At 35.0% G+C, this 20,762-nt stretch overlaps 1 protein-coding gene across 2 annotated transcripts in view; it reads left to right on the top strand.

The window, feature by feature from the left end:
* The window catches only part of tei (irregular chiasm C-roughest protein teiresias), a 220,473-nt gene that overhangs the window by 143,790 nt on the left and 55,921 nt on the right, over positions 1-20,762 (top strand). For both annotated transcript variants that reach the window (XM_015324688.2, XM_015324687.2), the window contains one exon: positions 18,634-18,756. In XM_015324688.2, the coding sequence (XP_015180174.1) occupies positions 18,634-18,756 (123 nt within the window). The remainder of the gene's footprint in view (positions 1-18,633; positions 18,757-20,762) is intronic.

Below are 20,762 nucleotides of genomic sequence, written 5' to 3'. Positions count from 1 at the left end.
AAAGTAGTTATCATTATTTCTGTAGAAAATAATCTGACGTATTACATTACCTGGGATATAACTTGACACCCATTGTCTTCCATTATATATAATATTCAAGATATTAAATATAAGGAGTCGCAAGAGAGGAATTTACAAAGAACCCTACTTCTCGTGAGAAACTTAAAGAAGGTAGCATGATAGATTTAACGACCTATTATTATTTAAGCATTGTCTTAATGGCAAAATATTATCTTATTAAATTCAATATTAGTGTAATTGGGTTGGTAAGAAAGTAATTTCAGTAGTAAGTAAATTTAGAAAATTTCTAAAATTATATATATTAATGTATTAAGTAATATTTCACACTAGAAAACCGAAATTACTTTCTTGCCAAGCTAATAGATAAAAAAAAGTGAAAAATATAAATACAGATTGAACATTCTTATTATAGTAATACCATCTAATATTACATCGACGTTATCCCGATCGAACAATTTAATTAACAGCAACGAGGTCGACTCGAAGTCGATAAATCGTCGAGTCAGCACGCACTACGGATTTGCACGTAGTCGAACGTGACGAGTTGAACGATTAGAAGAGAAAGAGAGAGAGAGAGAGAGAGAGAGAGAGAGAGAGTGAAAGGTAGGGTTTAAAGGGAAAGGTCCTAACGCGTAAGTCGCGATCGAGTAGAAACGTTCGCAAACGGACAGTAATTAAATTACAAAAGACGTTTCTCGAAGCGTACCTATTGAGCAATAGCAATCGAGCAAAAGAGAAGAGAAATTGGAAATAGCAGCGAAGCAACGAAGACCCCCCATGGTCGATTGCTAAAACCACGGAAACCACACGGGGCCGACGTCGGAATCGTCGATGGTCATCGTTGACTTAGGGAACGTGTCTTCATGGAAGAGACATTAACGATCTGCTTTCATGCTTTGCCGAATCTCATCCTCGTTCTCTGGTCATCGTCGTAAATGCACCACCAACCGGAAGTGGACGACCAACGAAGGACGTGGAAATTGGTCGGGAGAACAATTTCTATTATCGGTGAACGAACGTCGTTCAAGCAACCAAAGCACCCACCACCCATCCAGCAGTACTCCTGTATCCTCCTCCTCATTCTGGTTCGAGGTAGTAAGACCTCGTGCATGAGTTTGCCGATCACGTCAGCGTTCGGAACTTGGTGAGCTTTGGTACGTGCCATTTCTCGAGGTTCCCTCAGTACTGGGAACTGGTAATTGATTTACAAGCTTTGCTTCGGGACCACTATAGAGACGATAGGGGTGACCGAACATAGAAAGCAAGAAGAAGAATCGATCCATGGACACGTTTCATCCTCGTCTCTCTCTCTCTCTCTCTCTCTCTCTCTCATTCCAATCGAATAAATCTCGGAAGAGAAATAGAAAGAGTATATGTTCAACCAGATTTATGTGTAAGAAATAACGATAGAGCATTTTTTTGGTTATCAACAAATCGTCTAAAGATTTTGAACGATAAATTAAGATGATTTTCTTGAATGAATGTTAGATCACTTACCTAAAAGTTATATAATACGATTGCTATTTGAAGAATCGAATCGATCTTTCTTTTTTTTCATTGACGACTTAACTTCTTTGGAAGAAACGGACTGTGAGAGTGATCCCTCGCGATTGCTATAACTATCATTACTAGCACTACCGTTGAGCATTTTGACTATCGACGGAAGATGGAAGATATCTCCTTCAGCATCTCGGGATTAAATGAAAGAGAAGATTGGCTATAGGAGTATATCCGACAGAGATGAAATGAATTTTCAATGAAGCTTGGGATCGAAGGTTTGTTCCGAGGAGACAGAAGGAAAATGGAACGAAGAACCTTATTTTTTTTCTCTCTCTCTCTCTCTCTCTCTTCTTTCCTCTACCTGTCGAGTTTTTTTTCCCCTCTTTATCGTAACATTACCATTGTTCAGTAGAGTTTCAACCGGTAGTAGCATTTTCTCTATAAAAGAAGAAAAAAGAGCAAAGTAGTGGGGTGGGTAAATTTTGGAGAGAAAAGTAACGAAGACGAGGAGATGTGGTCTAACTGGTATTGGCCTCTTTTGGCCCTGAGACAACTCTCGCTAATCCCCCTTTATCCGGAATAACGTAACTTTGCGTTCCACTTGAGAATATCTTAGTGCCGTGTAACGTCGTCGTAGTCGTCGTCGTAGTCGTCGTCGTCGGGGCAACGATCCAAGCCGCCGTCTCGTTTCCCCAACTTGCTTTTATTTTTCTCCTTTTCTACCCTCACCTTACCCTCCCTTTTACTCGAATGAACACCAAAGGATTTCGGCACGAGTATAGTAGTATCAACCGTGTACGGTCGCGACTCTTCGAACGAGAAGAGAATTCCGGCCAAGTTGAAAATCGAGCCGCGATTTTTATCTCTTTCTCTTTGCTGTTCTCTCTGACAAAGCGAGCACGAAGCCGCATAAGATCGTGAATCCCTTTTGCGTCTCGTTATCTTCTCTTTTTCTCTATTTTCTCTCTCTCTCTCTCTACCATTCTTTTTATATTTCTATTCGAATACGGTAATCGTTCTATCAGGCTTTCGACGGAAATGTCCATCTTGTCATCCTCTGAAATTTATACGCGAATATTTGATCGGACAGTTTTCTAGAAACGAGGGACAAAACGTTTTTCCTCGATGATCCGCTGAATTTTAATGCGGTTTCATTCAAAAATCGAATAAAGGAAGATAGGAATATGTATATACAGGGTGAATCTTGTAATACATTACAATGTATCCTTGTAATACAAAATTAAATACATTACTGATATAAAACGTCAAATATCTCGTAAACTATTGACATTTGGATAACCTGTATTGAATACTTTTTTACGCAGGAATCGAGTAGTATACAAAAAAAAAATGTAGAGTTTCATTTAAAAAATAATTGCACTCGCATCTAGCGGGTGCATCGTTGCATTTTCAAAAAAAGTAAAATCATAGAAAGGTGACATGTAATGTGCCATATAACTTTTTCCTTAATCATTTTTCTCTATTGTTCATTAAAAAGAAGTTATTACGCGTCCTAGTTACAAGATTCATCCTGTGTATATATATACAGGGTGTTCTAAAAACCATTCAATAGTTATATGTTATATAGGATAATTTTTTATTTTTATTTGACTGCATTGAATAATTTAGTATTATATTAAATCAATGTATTATAACACCTAGTACTATATAAATATTGAATGGTTTATTTTGAACACCCTATAGAAATATATAGATAAAGAGAGAGAGAGAGAGTAATAGAGAAAAAGGAAAAGGCGAGTAAGTTGTCGAGAATAATGAGGAGCCGACAGATTGACCGGTGAATGACGAATGCGTATGAAGCAACGTTGTCAGATACGACAGAGTTCGTCGTCGTCGTGAGATATCGAGACGAACGAAAATTATGGATGTGTGAAAGACAGGAATGATTTATATGGAATTCTCTGAATTCTCATTCTCCGGTTATTCTCCCTCTCTCTATTTCATTCGTTCGTTCGTTCGTTCGTTCGTTCGTTCGTTCGTTCTATAACTTTTCACCCCAAAATTCAGACTTTGCATAACGCCGAATCGCCGACGATGCAAACCCTTGACGTTTCTTACTGGAAAGTGCATGCATCTTTATGCGAAAGCATAAGCAATACGATCAAGAGGATGACAGAGAAATATATAGCAAAAAATATCAGAGAATATTTAATAGGATAGAATTTGAAATTTTTCTCTTCGTCATCGGTTAATGACTTTTCTACCGAATATAGAAATAAACGTCATATTATTCGGCAAAACTTTATAAAAATAGGAATCGATGATTCGACGAGATAAAACGAAAAAAAAAAGAACCATGTGTGCATATCACACAAGTTAGAAGTGAAACCTTCAAATAAACAACTCTCGACGATAATTTATTATATAATATTATTATACTATTATTTGCATTCTTAATTTGTAATACTACAAACACCGCGTTTCATTTTTTCAAATCACACTCATTCTAAAGAAGTTTTCATTTCAAAAAGAAGACGGAGATAGTAGGAAACAAAGGAATAGTTTCGTCTCGATGTTTCGTGCGAGGTTTAAGGGGTGGAAAGATGTGAACGAAGGATGAGAGAAAAAAGATTGAGGGGTGAGCACAGAAAAACAGAGAAAAACGGAAGCAGAGATTGGTGGAAAAGCAAAAGATGTTTATGTAGCCCAATTTTCCGGCCGATTGGCGCCGATGCCCGATTTCCCTTTCAGGGTATTTCTTCGTTCGTTCACCGTTTTAGCCTGTTCCTAGAATTCCCTCGCATCTTTTCGATTTACAGCAACGGTATACTCATCTCCTACGATTGGTCGTTGTCTTATTTCGCTTTCTCTTACTATTTCCTTTTCTCGAAATTGCATCCTGATTCAAAGCTAAACCAGCGTACTATTCCTTCTTCGTTTTCGCATCATGGCGTAGGAAACTCGTCCAATTGGAACAGGAAAAAGGCGTTAAAGCTGACGCATTGGTGAGAAGAAGAGAAAATTAAAGTGAGAAGCAAAACTGATAGGAGAAAGTAAAAGAAAAGACAAAAACAAGAGGGTTAAGGGGTAAGAAAGACGAAAAAAACTTTGTGGACACGTGAAGCGTGTTTATTCGTGCGTATGTGAGTGTAAAAGAAAGGATGTTTGTTGCCTCATTGCCCACGGGGTAAGAAGAAAAACCTTGTCATGACAGTTGGCTTTAACGTTTTATCGGATTCTACTCGTACCTCATACCTCTCCTTTTTATTTTTATTGGCCCTTTTCTTTCGGTGTGTGTTCCTACAAGCTTTCCCCACAGGACGATACTCTCCTGTATGACCATTAATGCGAAAAGATATCGAACAATCTCGGGGAAAAAGAGGAATACAACTTGGAAAAAATACTTTGGATGATCGAAGCAAAAGAGAAAAAAGAGAAAAGGGAATAACAAAGTTAAAAATTACCGAACAAGTCCTTCCCCGAGTGTAGTCTTAGTACTCTTTCTGCGAGGAGTAAGAAAAAGGGTCAGTACTTATCCTTTCGGTATTCGCTATACGCCCAAGGCGCCCGAGTTCTTGTCGGAAACTTTATGGCAAGACCAACACGTGCCCTTTCTACTACCTTTCTCTCTCTCTCTCTCTCTTGCTCTTCTTTCTACTTTGTAACGCGTTTATTAAAGCGAAGAAAACGAATTCTTTTTATATCTTCCGTTACTCGCTATCCTATCTTACCATTTGCATACGTTTTTCTCCCTCCCCCTTGTTATTTGTGATAGCGTAATATGGCAAAAGAAAGAAAAAGAAATAGAATCAAAAAAATTAACTTTTCTCTGCCTCTTTTCGATTTCATTTAACTCGCTATGGAAAATACGATGGAATATATTAACTTCTATTTTTTTTTATTATTATTATTATTATACAACGTGGAAAAACAATCGTTCTATATAATTTTTGTTCAGATTTTTATTATTTAATCAGTTAACTTTGGTGCTATCATTTGAGAGCACGCAATAGACAAAATCTCCATGACGAGTATACGCGTGAATCAAAATTAACTGGTTAAACAATTTTCTATTTTTGGATAGATCAAAGATGAGTTAAACGTACGTTATAAATTTTTAATCGATGTTAGGTATGTGTATCTAGAAATGATTTAAAATGAATGCCCTTGGGGAAGCAACGGAAGACGAGATATGGCTCGTCGTCGTAACGTACGAAGCGATAAATATAAATTCCTTCAAAATGGTTCGAAGAAGAAAATTCTCTCTGCTCTCTGCTCTCTGCTCGCTCTCTCTCTTTTTATTTTTCTCCTTTTTCCTTTTTTCGATCGTTTCCTCGTAAATGACGCGTATTCGTTAAAAAATCGGTTCGTTCCTCGTTCTACTCGTCTGACAGCAAATTCATCGTTACACGCGAAATAGAATCGACACAATATTTTCTACGGTAAGAAAAGAGAATTTCTTGGTAAAGCATTTTTCCACGATGATATCGGTCGTTCTCACGTTCGAAAAATCGACAGTTATCTTGTTACCTTTCCACGTTAGTACGTAGATACTTTTTTATTAGATTCCCAGAGAGAGCTAGGCCAGTTGTTTCTTCTTAAATATCGTGTGTCAAATTCATACGTATTTTTTTTGTTCCTCTTTTTCTTTTGTTCTTTTTTATTAGAAATAATGCAGTTTTGGAGAGTTCGTTAAAAATTCGTATACTTTAGTATCGCGAATTAGAATTTTGTTTGTGTTCTTTTTTTTTTTTTTTTTATTTTAAAACATGTGTTTTTAATCGAAATAAAATATAACGAGATCGAACTCTTTCTTTTATTTCCATTAAACAAATATCGAAACTAATACATCCGTTTATTATTATTTTAGTTCGTTAGTATAATATTTTATGTGTCAGTATAAATAAAATGTCTCTCTCTCTCTCTCTGTTTTTTCTTTTTTTTTCATTGTACATTTGCATATAGAGAACCAACGTGTGATAACAAGTTTATAAAGCAAACTTCATTTTTGGAAAATAGCTCGTACCGTAGCAGTTTTAACTAGATGTTTAACAAAAATAGGAAAAGTTTGATCCAGCCTAGAAATGGCGATTTGTTTTGAGTTTCGAGGACTCCCTCAAGGTAGAGTGACTTCCTTCCCTCCTCACATCTTTCCCTCTTAGTTGTCGAGTCACCGTGGGTATACCATGGAGCAAGAATTTGAAATTCAGATTAATACAGGACATGGAATCGTTAAGGGCTCGAAGTCTACCGCAAGGTAGATTACCATATACGCGTTATGCTCGCGCATCCAGTTGTATCAATGTCGCGAAGGTTGCACTGACTCATGTGTGAACCCCTATGTATATTATTCCTTGCTGATGTTTGCTCGCATCGCAATTGTTCCCTTCAAACCATAGTATCTTCCCACAGTTCACAATTATTTGGTCTAAATTTACAATCGTAGTTATACCTTAACTAATTTAAATATGAAACTTTTGAAGTGTGAAAACTTCTTTAGAATGGGTGTGATTTGAATCAATGAAACGTGCTGATGTACAAATAATATTATATAATAAATTATCGTCGAAACTTGTTTATTTAAAGGTTTCACTTCTAACTTGTGTGATATGCACACATGGTTCTTTTTTTTTTATTTCATTCAATACATCTATGGAAACATTTACCTGATGTTTGTTTTATATCTCGTGCTAAAATTAAATTCATTTACTTGTAAACAATTATTTGCAAAAGTTTCTGAACGAATAAAAACGTGGAAAAAGCATCGTAGTTTTCGTTTAAGTAGAATTAATTTTCTTTCCTTTCGGATTCTGTTTTATAAATTCAAAAGAATAAAGATAGGGGAAGGAACGTCAGGTGTTATGAGAGGAAGCGGTTGCTTGAAAGGACTTTCTGTGCGTGTCGTTTGCATTAAGTCGTTGACGAATATAACTGGCGGCCGCAACTTCGTTGTTGATTTCGTTGTTGTTGTTGTTTTAGCTCTAGTGTTTGCACGAAGGCCATTTTATCGGAAGCACTCGGCGGAGCTTTCTAAGTCTGGGATTACTAACGTGAGCGTTAAACGAGGCGAAACAACGCAGTTGATAGTTTAAAAAAAAACAACTATCGCTGCCCAAGCGTCTTTTTAACGTTTCGTTATTTTCTATTAGCTTGAAAAAAAAAAATACAAGATAAGAGGAGAAAAAAAAGTAGCGGAAACATCTCTTACGAACAAATTTCTACCATTGCATTTGAAAAAAGTCAATGAATCTTACCGAAAAAAAAAGCTCGTCTTTTATTATTTTATTGTACTTTCCTATACCTTTTTTCATGACTTTGACGAGGGTAAAACTACGCTTCCCATCGATACCCTTTTATTTTCCACCTTGGCTTTTCTATGAGGGATTTCACTTTTGTACAAGCCGTCCCAACCACGCCCACGCTTGTCGTGAACGAAATCGACGAGGAAAACCTTTTTTATCTTCCTGTCTTTTTCTTCTTTATCCCATCACGTTTTCTCTCATCGTGTGATTCGCTATCCTCATTTCCACCCCTTATCTGTAATATATATATTATTTTATTAATCAAGGGTTATAGTACGTCTTAATACGTATTTCATTCTATGCTACGTATTAATATCAGTGTCAACTTTTATGCGAATACATAGAGAAGGGAAATAGTTGAGAAGGGTTGTTAGAAAAGAAAAAAAAAGAAAAATAAATAAAACAAGAAAGATAGAGAGAGAGAGAGAGATAGCTTGCTTACGTTTCTAACGTAGAGAGTAACTTTTGCCACCTTCTTGCTTTTTCATCATCTTTCGTTGCCTTTCTTCCCTGTTGAGTTTCTACACTGTGTGTTTCTCATTTTTCCTGCCTTTTCTAAGGACGATCCAAGCTTGCAAGCCCTCTTTTCTCATTCCAATCCTCTTGCTCGTGGACAGAGCAATGTCGACAGGCAAGCAGGCAAGCTTCTCTTCTGTCTTCTTCTTCTTCTTCTTCTTCTTCTTCTTCTGATGACGTCGAGAGTTACCCAAGCATCTCGCGTAATTTTCAACAGGAAGCTACGTACGTGCAAAATGAACGTTCCGTTTCTTACCCCCCTCCCTTTCTCCCTCCCTCCCACCCCAGCCCTCCTGAATCCCAAAGCTTGTACCCAACGACACTTCATTAAAGCAACATCCTGACGATTTTCTTTATCTACTGTGTTTATTTTTTTGTCATTTTTTATAACCACAATTATCTATCACAATGTTCAAACAAATTTTGTAGAATAAATCAAGTAAATATGTTAGTACGAATGATTTATTATTATAATAAGAAAACACCATAAATATCACTTTTCTAACGATATCAATATAAATCGTAAAAATATAGTTAAATTTTATAGCGAACAAGTTGAATAGCAAAAGAGTAAAAGAGACACATGACTTAAGTGAATGGTAGTTGGGATAATCCGTTTGCTATGCGTCTCGTCACGTTTTATTTCAAAATGGGAAGAAAAAAATGGTCGCGGCAAGCATCTTGACCCAGTTTGATACGAACGATTGGTGTGGAAGGTTGGTTCTTCCTTGTGGTAAATCGTTTCTCTCTCTCTCTCTCTCCCTCTCTCTCTCTCTCTTTCTTTCATTCTTTTTCTCTTTATTCCTTTTTCCAGTGCTCGGTGCATAAGCACCTAGATAATCGATCGCATTACGATCTTCAAAGACGGATATTTTCACGATGAAAAGCCATAGCGCCTTGGAACAAAGCCCGTTCTCAAAGACATCGCCTTTCTCGCCTTTAAAATTCCCCGAGAATTTCATTTCTTTCGATCTCTTGGAAGCTTTTTATCGTTCACACCGCTCAACTTGCTTACAAAGATGAACAAACAAAAAATCATATATATATTTAATATAATCTTTTTTTATTATTATTATATTCGAGATACGTACGTATTGAATAATATTATTGATAATTACAACATTCATTCTACTTGTAATTGGAACAAAATCGATTTATATGGGATTATTAACAAATGATTGAAGATGTTAACGTAATTCTCTCTATTTATTGTAAAATCGTTAATAAGAATATTAATAAAGCAACTATTTATATAATTAATCGTCACACTGTCGATGGTATTTCGATGATTTTATTACCTTTATATTAAAATATCGTATTATTATTATTATTATTATTATTATTATTATTATTGTTATTGTTATTAGAATATATAACAAATGATTATAAAGTATCTGTGTGTTCTATATAATATAATATTAATAGTAATGACAATTGGACAGTAATCGAGCATCATACTCAAAATGTCTCTCTCTCTATCTCTCTGTGTAACATGTTCTTTTATAATAATCTATAATATATACTTGTTAACCTTGTCATTAGAATTGATAAGCATAAAGCGATAATAATAATCGGTTAATTGATTTATACATATGAAACTTGCAAAGGAGTTTCAATAAACGATAGATCGTTTGTCTATTACAAAATCATCTTTCTCGAACAAATTGATTGGTGTAATAATTAGTTATCTATCTATATCTATATATATATATATATATACTTACAATTAAGAGAAGAAACAGTCCCGTACCATTCCGTTTATTCTCGTTCGTATTATAATTTTCAATGAAAATTAATCGTAGCAATGAATGGTGATAATAATGTTTTGCCAGTGGTTATCGCTGTTTCGCAGATATCATTTTTCGTCGATTAGAATAGGATAATATAGTGTTTTGACTGTACCATAGAAAAGAAAGTATTTCGTTCGGTACTCCAACGAAATGACACGTTCTGCGTGTATGCGCATATTCGATGACCCATTGAAATCGTTCCACTCGATGCCTCTGCAAATATCCAGTACGCGTGTGCTCATACGTACATACGTATATTTATATTATATATATATATTGGGTTTTTGGAAAATTTGTTTCCACTACGATACGTTCATATTCATTGATCGGAAATTTTATTAAAGCATATATTAACGATTCCATATGATTTTCATTTTCTATAGATAGAGACAAATAATATTGAATCATTTCAAAAGTAACTCTCTTGGGAGAAGTTCTAAATGCATATTATACATATATGTAGGGAATTTTATTTAGGGTGAAAGGTGCGATAGTCTCTGAATAGATATATATATATATAGGAACATATAATTTCGCAATAGAGTTGAAAAATCTCATAATCGTTGTAAAATTTATCGTTTGATATATAATTGGACACGTGGTTCATTTTAAGCGTTGAGCGCTATTCAAACGTAATATTTGCGAAAGACCTCTAACACGTGTTCGATGTTTGTATACACGTATGTACGCGAAGGTGAATGAAGTAATATGTACGTACAAGAGGAACGCGTCCATTAAACCGAGAGTAACTTGCAAATTTATGAAATAGAAGCGAGCTCGCATCGCTTCCTCGATTTCGAGCTTCGCGATAATGTTACCACGTTTAGTTCAACCTAGTTGCTATTCGCGTATCCTTCCTCAGGCTTTTCCCACTCTGACTTCCACCTACCTTCTCTTATCCTCGATAAAACGGAGTTCTAACTTGATGAATGTTGCTACATTAGCCCGGTCTCTGCACGGTGGACGCGGCTTAATGAAAATTGTTTCGGCGACTGAAACAACGCCAAGAGAAACAACATAATCGGAGATATTTGCTTGATCGTTCTAGTCGTTAGATGTGCACGTATACATATATACTTATACATAAAGAAAACTATGTTTGTTTTAGAGTGTTTTTCTTTAGTTTATTTCATTTATTATTTATGTTATATATAATATATTTAATATATTATATAAAACAATAGGAGAAAAAAGTGGGTGGATAAGTAATGTTAGGAAAATCTTAAAAGATCGATTTATTTGAAGGAAAGTAATAAAAGCTTTAAATGTTGTTTCTGGTTTTGTTATAGGTGAATGAATCTTCTGTTAATTTATTAAATGTTGTAAATATTGTAAATATTAAACTTGTTTTGTTATACAGAAATGCAACTTATTATTTATTTCTAAAGCCAATACATCAAAGATTCAAAAACCAATTTAAAACTTATTACATATAAAAATTCAGTATGTCACAACTGTTTGTTTTTATTATTTTGTGTGATTTGTTCCAATTTATAATAATACAAAATATTATATTATATATTGGTGACACGCAAGTTGTTTTCCCTTGTTCTTATTTGTTTTATTCTCTCAGTAGTCTCGTTTCCTGTTCCTTTTGGAAAGTTTCGTTGTTATTTTTCATTAGTATGTGAATATAATAAAATATCGTCGAGTGCGTCCAATTCGTTATAAAATGACGAAAGGTAAAAACGAAAATATGAATTTGTCAACGAGAGAACGAGAAACGGTCACAATTAAGAGCGTTACGTGTTACGTTGGAAACAAATAGATTCGATAGGCTCGATAAATAACACCGACAATTTCGGCTGACCGATACATCCAAGAGAATTAACGATCCTGATTTTAATAGTTACGTTATGCATTATTACGAATAATTAACCAATATGACAGAATTATTAATCAACGTTTATATATTATTGTAAATTTTGACACGATAAAACACGTTCATCAAGAATGTAAACCGTTTAAGGATTATCGTTGAATACTCGATTCGTACATTATTCTCGTCTGAAAAACTATCGATCATGTCGTTGTTTCTTTTTCTTTTTCTTTTTTCTTTACCATTTCAGGGATGAGAATCGGAAAAGGAAAGTTTGCTTATTTTTCCGCATCAGTCGGCGTCATACATATACATATATCTACACACACACACACACACACTATGGCATCACACTTTACGGCCACTCTATATTTGCAAATATTTACGTGTTTATTGTACGTGACAGTAAATCGATCCTTGTTGCTGTCAACTCGGGCCATAATGGAATACCGCACAGTTATCGTATTCATTTCGGAAGAGCTTCTGTACAAATTCATCGAAACTGTAAGCGAAGAAGCCTCGAGCAATACGATATATTATAACGTTAATAGTTCCAAGAGTTTAATATTTCTTAAATGTATTAATTATTATAATCAAGATGAACGAAATTAACGATGAACTTAACACAAAGTTAACCGCGGTCACGAGTTTAACTCATTATGCGAGCTTTATTTACGTATCACACTGTTTAAAAGTGAAAATAAATATTGCAATAGTAAAAGTTAGTTTGTACTAGTGATTTAATACCGATTTACACGTGATTTACAACCGATAAGGGTTAAATTATTATTTGAACTTATCAAATTTACAATTTTTGTTTAAATTCTACACACACAATAAGTAAGCATCTTACAAAATGTCAATGTTCAAATCATTTTTTCTCAGACTTTGGCGTGACGCCATTAATTTCTTATTTATGAGTTCGCTCTCAAAGAGAGAAAGAGAGAGAGAGAGAGAAGAAAATATCGCATCGTATTGAGAAAAGCAATGTTCCTCTTTCACGAAGATATTTCTCGCGGAACGTTTTCTAGGTCGAGTCTATTAATAATCCTTGCAATGTCCTTTTACGACCAACTATTTTTCTTTCAGGCATTCGGTAATTTTCCTGTTAACGTAACATCGTCTTTAACCTTACCAACGAACCCTTTGAACTCCTACTTTTTTTTTATCTCCCTTTTTCTTTCATTTTTTTTTTCAAAAAAAGAAAACACATTACTATTGCATTCGTTAATTGTTGCATAATGTATCGAGAAAAAAAAATGTTTCTATTTTGAAATTGTCAGGTAAAATTGATCGGAGGACAGATTTAGTTTCTTGTTTTTTTTTTTTTTTTTTTTTACTTTTATTTCCATTCGAGCTTATCGATGAACATAGCACGGCAAAGTGAATTTCGTTTCGCGAATCCTTTCTTTAGCTTTTTCTCGCATACGAAATTTCATATCGTTTCAGCTTATTTTTTCTTTTCTTTTTCTTTTTCTTTTCTTTTCTTTTCTTTTCTCTCTCATACACCAATTCAAGCACATTTTCTTCGAGCTATAATCGACCTTTGTACTTTGTACCAGTTCGTTTCAAGTCTATCGCTTTTCGAACACGTTCAAGTACATAAATATTTAAGTACCTATAAAACGCGTCAACTAATTTAATAAAGCGTGATTTGTGATTTAACGATACCGAAATAATTGTATGTATTATTATCTCTGACACAAGTGTCATCATGAACTTGATTATGACCTATTTTCAACAAAAAGCAAAAAGTATAGAGCATCGATAAATCCCAAATAAATGCAACACAATTGAAAATTAACGATATGTGATTCGTATCGGTAAAGTATCAAAGCGTATTTTTATTTATTCTTATTTTATAACAAATTTCTCGTAAATAGGTTTGACGCGAAACGTTGTCCGTAATGCGGTTAAACCGCGATCACGTTCAGAATTTGTCAGTTGTCTGTTAAATCATAACTGTTAACTGATATATATAATAAATTTATCATTGAAAACGTACAATTTGTAGATTCAAATATTTTTCAAACAAACATATTAAAAAATATTAAGAATTCCTTTATCTAGTGGATATATATAGATTCGTACTAAATGATGTGTTCATATTACTATTTAATTAATTTATATATTAATAATTATATTTTATTATTTAAATATACATTTATTATTATATTTTAATTATAATAATATTATGTATTTAGGATAGAATAGAAGTTAGATGGACGTCCATTTTGTCGGGAGTAAACATTACATTATACTGGTGTACACTGGACAGCTAGAAGCTCTTGCTCTTCTATTATCGAAAAACCGTTTAATAGAAGCAGCGTTAGTACATCTCACAATCCCCATTGAGGGAACGAATTTTTGGAATAACCGATTGACCAACTAAATTTTCAACGTTTTTCGTCTCTATCACTTTCACTCTCCTCTCTCTTTCTATTTTGCTTCTTTTTTTCTCCCTCTCTCTCTCTCTCTCTCTCTTTTCCACTCTTTCATCGAACGTTTATCTACTACATGCATGTCCTGCATATTCTCATCCCTGACTATTTTTTTGTTGTTGTTTTTTTTTTTTTATATATCTCTCACTGTTTCGTTTTCTATTTCTTTTTGTAAATACGCACAGACGACAAATGTTTACCTAACGGATACGTTGTGGCCAAAAACGGTGGCCTGTCTGTCCTTTTGTTAATGACGCGTTCACCAAATGGCGTAATCGGATATTGATGAAACGTTATTGTTTTACAAGTGATCTAACGAGCGATACACTATTGATCCTATCTAGATACATGTACATATATAAATCTATATCTATACATTTAAAAGATAATACAATTGATTTACTACTATCACGCTTTTAATTTGAATTTATAATAGAACTTTTAGATAGAATAATCGTTTTGATTTCTATTGTTCAAAGTTCAATGATTTTCTATTTGTTTCTCGAATAAATAATAGGTAAACTTATTCTACGTTCACTGTTCTCGAATTCACAATTGCATAGCGATACGTTTCAAATTGAAAATTTGGAAAATCAATATCGTTCAAATAATGGTGAGATACACCATCGATGATACATAGTTTTACCGATATAATAGATACGATCTATGGGTTTTAGAAAATTTATTGGAAAGAAAGAAATAAGGGAGACTAAAAGGGAATACTATAGCAATTTGATAAGAATTCGATAAGAAACAAATCTAAACCCTAGATGATGGCAAGGATTAGGAAAGATAGTGAAGGGTGCTCAAAAGGGTGATTCTAATCATTTTTGTTAATGGCATATTTGTTTTAGGTAAAGTGCACGTAAATGCATACTCGTTCCTATGGTTTACTACGAAATTCTCTTTTCTACTATATATAATACATATACGTTTATATATATATATCTAAGTTTGTGCCTAACGATTCGTGTAAAGTTTACGAGCGTGTTTTATAACAAACGTCGGTAGAAATTTCTTTGAAGAGACTTTTTTTTTCTTCTTCTTCTTCTTCTTCTTCTTCTTCGTCTTCTTCATAGCCTAGGGAAGTTTATGTCGTTTCGCCTTACATTTTAGGAATGAGTGCCGCCTAAGTTCGCACGGAAAATGTTGTTTGAAGTCGTTGATTCTTTCTAAAGTGGTACACGTACCACCAACATGATTCATTGTCGTACCACCAAATGAGAATCGAATGCGTATATAGTCGTATATCTCTTTCCCCATAGCAAGTAGGTATGTAATACCACATACAAAATTCTAAATTTATCCCTTCGTTTATGCGTTCTCTTATCTCGTACGCATCATTTACTTTCGACGGTGAAAGAGGCTTACTACTCGAGTTTTAAAATAATACGACGTTAGAGGATTATTCAAATGTTGAACATTTATCAGACACATGCGCCCTGTTACAAGACTCATAATTCATCGATGAAAATTGTAACAAATTTGAAAATAAGATATCGTTAGATATACGAGAATCGACCTCAATAAGGTTACCTACCTACTCGATTTAGATATTCGTTTATCTCTCGTCGATATACGAAAGTTTGATACGAAAAATTGGAACATTCGATGCGCTATCGTGTAGAAAATTTTTTTTTTTTTTTTTTTTTTTTTTTTTTTTTTTTTTTTTAACGCATTTTCAATCGCTTCTAATGCAGCCATACCAGCATTTTCCTAGGTATTCTCGTTTAAAGGTTCGACTCGATCGAGCGTAGCTTAATTAAATCAGACCAACGAAAAAACTACGTTTTTAAACGATCGCTGCTACGAACTTTCAACGCTCGTCGACTGTGAAATTCGGATATTTTTTTTCGTCTACCTGAGAAAAGTGCAATACGTTCGCAATTCTCTATTTCTTTCTTTATTTTCCAATATATTCCGACGATTCTATTTCAAATTTGTTCCAAGATTTGCGTATTGGTGGTATTTAACTATCCAGTACAGGAATTAACGAATATATCCAAATTAGAGATCGAGCTTGTAAAAGAAAGAAAAAAAAAGAAGAAACATTAAAAGATATGCGGGTTCGAGTATTTTTTAACAAAATGATGGTAGTTGCAGGTACACGTATACGTACAATACAATTAAAATTTCTATTGGAGAAATATATATATATATATATATATATATAGAATGCAACGTTTTAAAGTTCTTATTAAACGATCAAGGTCTGTGGGACACTTCTGTGTCGCATTGTTCGCTTTGTTCAGTGTTTACGCCGTTGCGTTGGGTGGCATCGGGTGGCGTCGGCGTTGGCGTTGGCGTCGGCGTCGGCGTCGGCGTCGGCCCTCGAGAGGTACCCCAACTGCCGGGGATAGCTTTCATTAAGCTTGCATTGTCTCGGCACCGCACTATTATGGCCGAGTGAATAACTCCGAGCTATCCTCTCTAGTAAAGCAAATGAGAAAGAGAGAGATAGACAAACAGACAGACAGATAGACAGGAAGAGAAAGAGAGAGAGAGAGAGAGGAATAAAACATTTTCATTTTTCAAGTTATACTTATTTTGGCGCGTTTGGGAAAAAAATGATGAGATTGAATTTTTACGATGCGTGTGCACAACACAACATGAACAACTTTATAGAATAAAGTTAGTAGATACTTTTTTTTTTTCTTTATTGAAGTTATACTTTTCTATGTATTCTATCTTATTTCCTATTTCAGTATACGGAACACGTGTTTCATTCGTTCAGTATTTTTTATTTGGACTCTGTTTTTCTTTCTAACCCTTTTTTATCCAAATATTTGTCACACTCCTGTTACTCGTATCGAAAGAAAGTTCGCTTGTCGCGTTAGCAAAGATAACACGTCAATAAGAACGTTTTTGTGGATCTGTCTTTCTCTCTCTCTCTCTCTCTTTCTCTTTCAAAAATTGTTAGGGTTTTTATTTTCCATATATTTTCCGGTCACTCGTATAGTCCACACAAGTTCACGTTTTATATCGATCCACTTGCAGCAATGGATTTAATCCTGCGGATCGCACTCATACATACACAAACGTTGACACACATAGACAAAGACGTACTCACGAATAGCAGCAGCAGCAGCAGCAGCAGCAGCAGGGTTTTCCTTCCGCGCCATTAACGAGCATCGTCGACCTGTGTGAAAGAATTCATGCATATCGCGAGCCAAGCGAATAGTAGAGAAGCTTTTCGCGTACCACCACGAAGATGATAGGGATTGGTGATGAAAAAGAAGGGAATAGAAAGAGAAGGTGGAGGTGGAGGTGGGAGAATTAAAATCGTTGGCGAACAAACGAGCCAGCAGAAAGCGACCCGATCCGAGGTCGAGTAATTAACGAGCAGGACAGCGAAGATTTTTACGGTTGAGCTTGGCAAAAGGGATCTCTCTCTCTCTCTCTCTCTCTCTTTCTCTCTTTTTCACACGAATATATACGAACACATTTGCGTTATATCACGAGGCTACTGCCTGCCTGCCTGCCTGCCCATCGCACGAATGGCGTCGTCGAAGGGTGAGCAACGAGTCCGACACGTCACTGGCTGGCGCCGTTCAAAACGTTTCTCGACGCGTTATGCTATACTTCTCGCCTAGTTAATATTCTCTGATCCTGTTCTCTTATTTTCTCCTTTTCATTTTTTTCTTTTGCTTTAGAAAAAAAAGAGATACCGATCTTTCTCCTCGTCATCGTTGCACGTCGCCAAATAAATTGGCTACGAGTGAAATAGCGTGTGATAAAAATAAGAGATTATGTGCTTCCCTTAGCGAAACTTTGGCATGAAACTTTATGATAGTTTGGTTTTTACGATCAGATAGTAAGTAGCTGTTTGTATCGAGTGATACTTGCAGATAGATATGATAGAATTATTTACAATGCAGGAATCTGATTGTTTTATTTGAGGAAGCAATCAAAACTGTCACGTGTTTAATCGAAGAAATGAATATGCGTCAGGGTTGCAGATTAATCATTAAAATGATCGTTAACAGGTTGGAAATGTTTGTTTGATATCAAAGTTCGTAGGGATTAGCAGGAAAGCAACGCAATTTCGTAGAATCGGAGAATTTTGTAGCGCCGGCGGAACGTAATAACGTGTCAGTTCAATCTCGGTCCTCTACCGTCAATCAAGTCCTGAAGAGTATTGCGTCCCGTTATACGCCGAAGGCCGGTCGTCGCACTATTCAAATAACGCTGCTTCTGTCTCTTTTCGGCGATCCAATAGGATCGATACACTAGCGTACATCGAACGCTTGGCACTGACACTAATTGCTTAATACCTGTTTCAGATACTCCATCGTTCGCGATAACGCGTTTACCTGGATTTGGAATTCCCATCGTCGAGGGAATGTCTGTCAGCCTAAAATGCGAGGTGGACAGCAATCCTGTGAGCACCCCGATATGGCAGCGAGGTAAGTGACGTAAAACGAACAAAAATTCGATTTTTATCCTGAATCTATCGAAACGTTACACGTCTCTCTCTCTCTCTCTCTCTCTCGTCTTCGTTAAATATTAGAAAAACGAAAAATGGTTTCCGGTGGGATAGATCAAAATGTTAACGGCTTTCGTTGCATTGGATTAGTTCATTGAAGCTTTGGATATTATTCGTTTGAAAAAGATCAGCGACAAAGTTCTATCCGACGAATTTTTGTCGATACAGGCAGGAATCCTGGCAACGCGTTTAAAAGAGAATATTTTAATTTCACCTCTTTCTACATACAAACACGAACAAACAAGTTGCAACGTTCGTTAAAACGATATCGCGTAGTCTACGAATTGATATTGCAATCTCGTTCAAATGAAATCGTCTCATTTATTACACAAAAGCTAAGTGATAAAACAAAAAGGAACACAATTAACAATAACGAATAAAGTTTATTTATGATGAAGGTTTACAATTAACAGATAGGAGAGACTAACGGACAGCTTAGACAGTAGTTCTGAATAACAGACAAGTCGGACAGCTCGAACTAAAACAGACGATTCAGATTTACAAACGGATTGCAATCCTAATTAATTACTCCGTCTAACGGGATATTCCATTTTCAATTGAAACCTTTCCGAAGAAGTGTCCGTCCTACCTTCGCGAATTAACGCAAACATTAATTTCTTTAATTAGACGTTACGTGATCGTGTCTAAGCCTACGACATCGAACGTAATTCCATTTCCAAGAAGTTATTGGATAATTAACGAATCTTACGTAACAAATATTCTTGTTGATACGATTACAATCGATTTATAACATAAACACAAGCAAAGAATCGAAACAATGGAAGAGTATGCCAATTAGTTGCAATCTTTGCATGCTATCGTGAATGAAATTATCAAGATCTGCTTTTTGATCCATCTTTAATATATATAAATTACGTGTCACGTTATTTGTCCACAATGGACTCTTAAACTACTGAACTGATTTTAATCAAATTTTCCACACTATGTGCAATTTCATCCAACTTGAAACACATAGGGTAGTTTATATCTCAATTTATAATCGCAATATTAGGTAATTCGTTGACTTAAAGACTTGTGTATCGGCGGGGCACTCCTAGTGTTATATATATTTTGGTGGAAAATTCATGGAAAATAAGATTAAATTCTTTATCGATTGCGAAACAATCATTGTACGATAAAAATGTTTCCTTTTTATATCCTATCGTAAATTCGTTATACGATTTTTTTTTCCTTTGTATTACACATATATATATACTTTTGTCGTTGCAGGACGTTAAGATTTTTCTTTTATTTATATGATAAGCTACTCCAACGACTAGCGTCCAATATCGACGTCCAGCCCGATTCGAAAACCTATCAAGATTATTTTTATACCTAGCTGTAACAGCAAACACATTGGAACTATTCTCTCGGGTCTACTGTACGCCATTGAAACCAATCGTAACGAGACATTCGGTTATTCGGAATGTTGAGACTCTCGAACGTTTATTCGGAGGATTCTTGGAATAAACGCTAGTACCGTTTCTCGTATTTAAAATATCGCTAAAGAGAGAAATAGAGAGAAAGAGAGAGAGCAAGAGAGAGCAACAGAGAGAGAGAGAGCAAGCAATTTCTATCCAACTTTCATTTATGTAAACGCATTATAAGTTTAATGACGAACAAATAATCCCTCTTTCTCTCTCTCTCTCTCTCTCTCTCTCTCTCTTCTCTCTCTTCCGATATTTCGAAAGTTTGTTTCCATAAATTGAAATTCATATTAGTTTGTTGGCCAGCGGCGTTGGCTCGTGTTTATATATTAAATAATTTATAACTTTTCTCTCTCAAAGGTTACAGGCGTTGAAAAAAGGCTTTTTTAAAAACCAAAAAAAAACATCATGTTATATACATATTTTTTTTTATTTTTTAATAATATATATATATATATGTATATATCATAGGAAAAAAAATTGAACAACGTTTTAATAA

Source organism: Polistes dominula, unplaced genomic scaffold (genome assembly GCF_049000335.1).
Source record: "Polistes dominula isolate Pdom_NZ unplaced genomic scaffold, Pdom_raw_medaka contig_29, whole genome shotgun sequence".
In the NCBI taxonomy this organism is placed as follows: Eukaryota; Metazoa; Arthropoda; class Insecta; order Hymenoptera; family Vespidae; genus Polistes; species Polistes dominula.
This window is presented reverse-complemented; position numbering and strand designations above follow the sequence as displayed.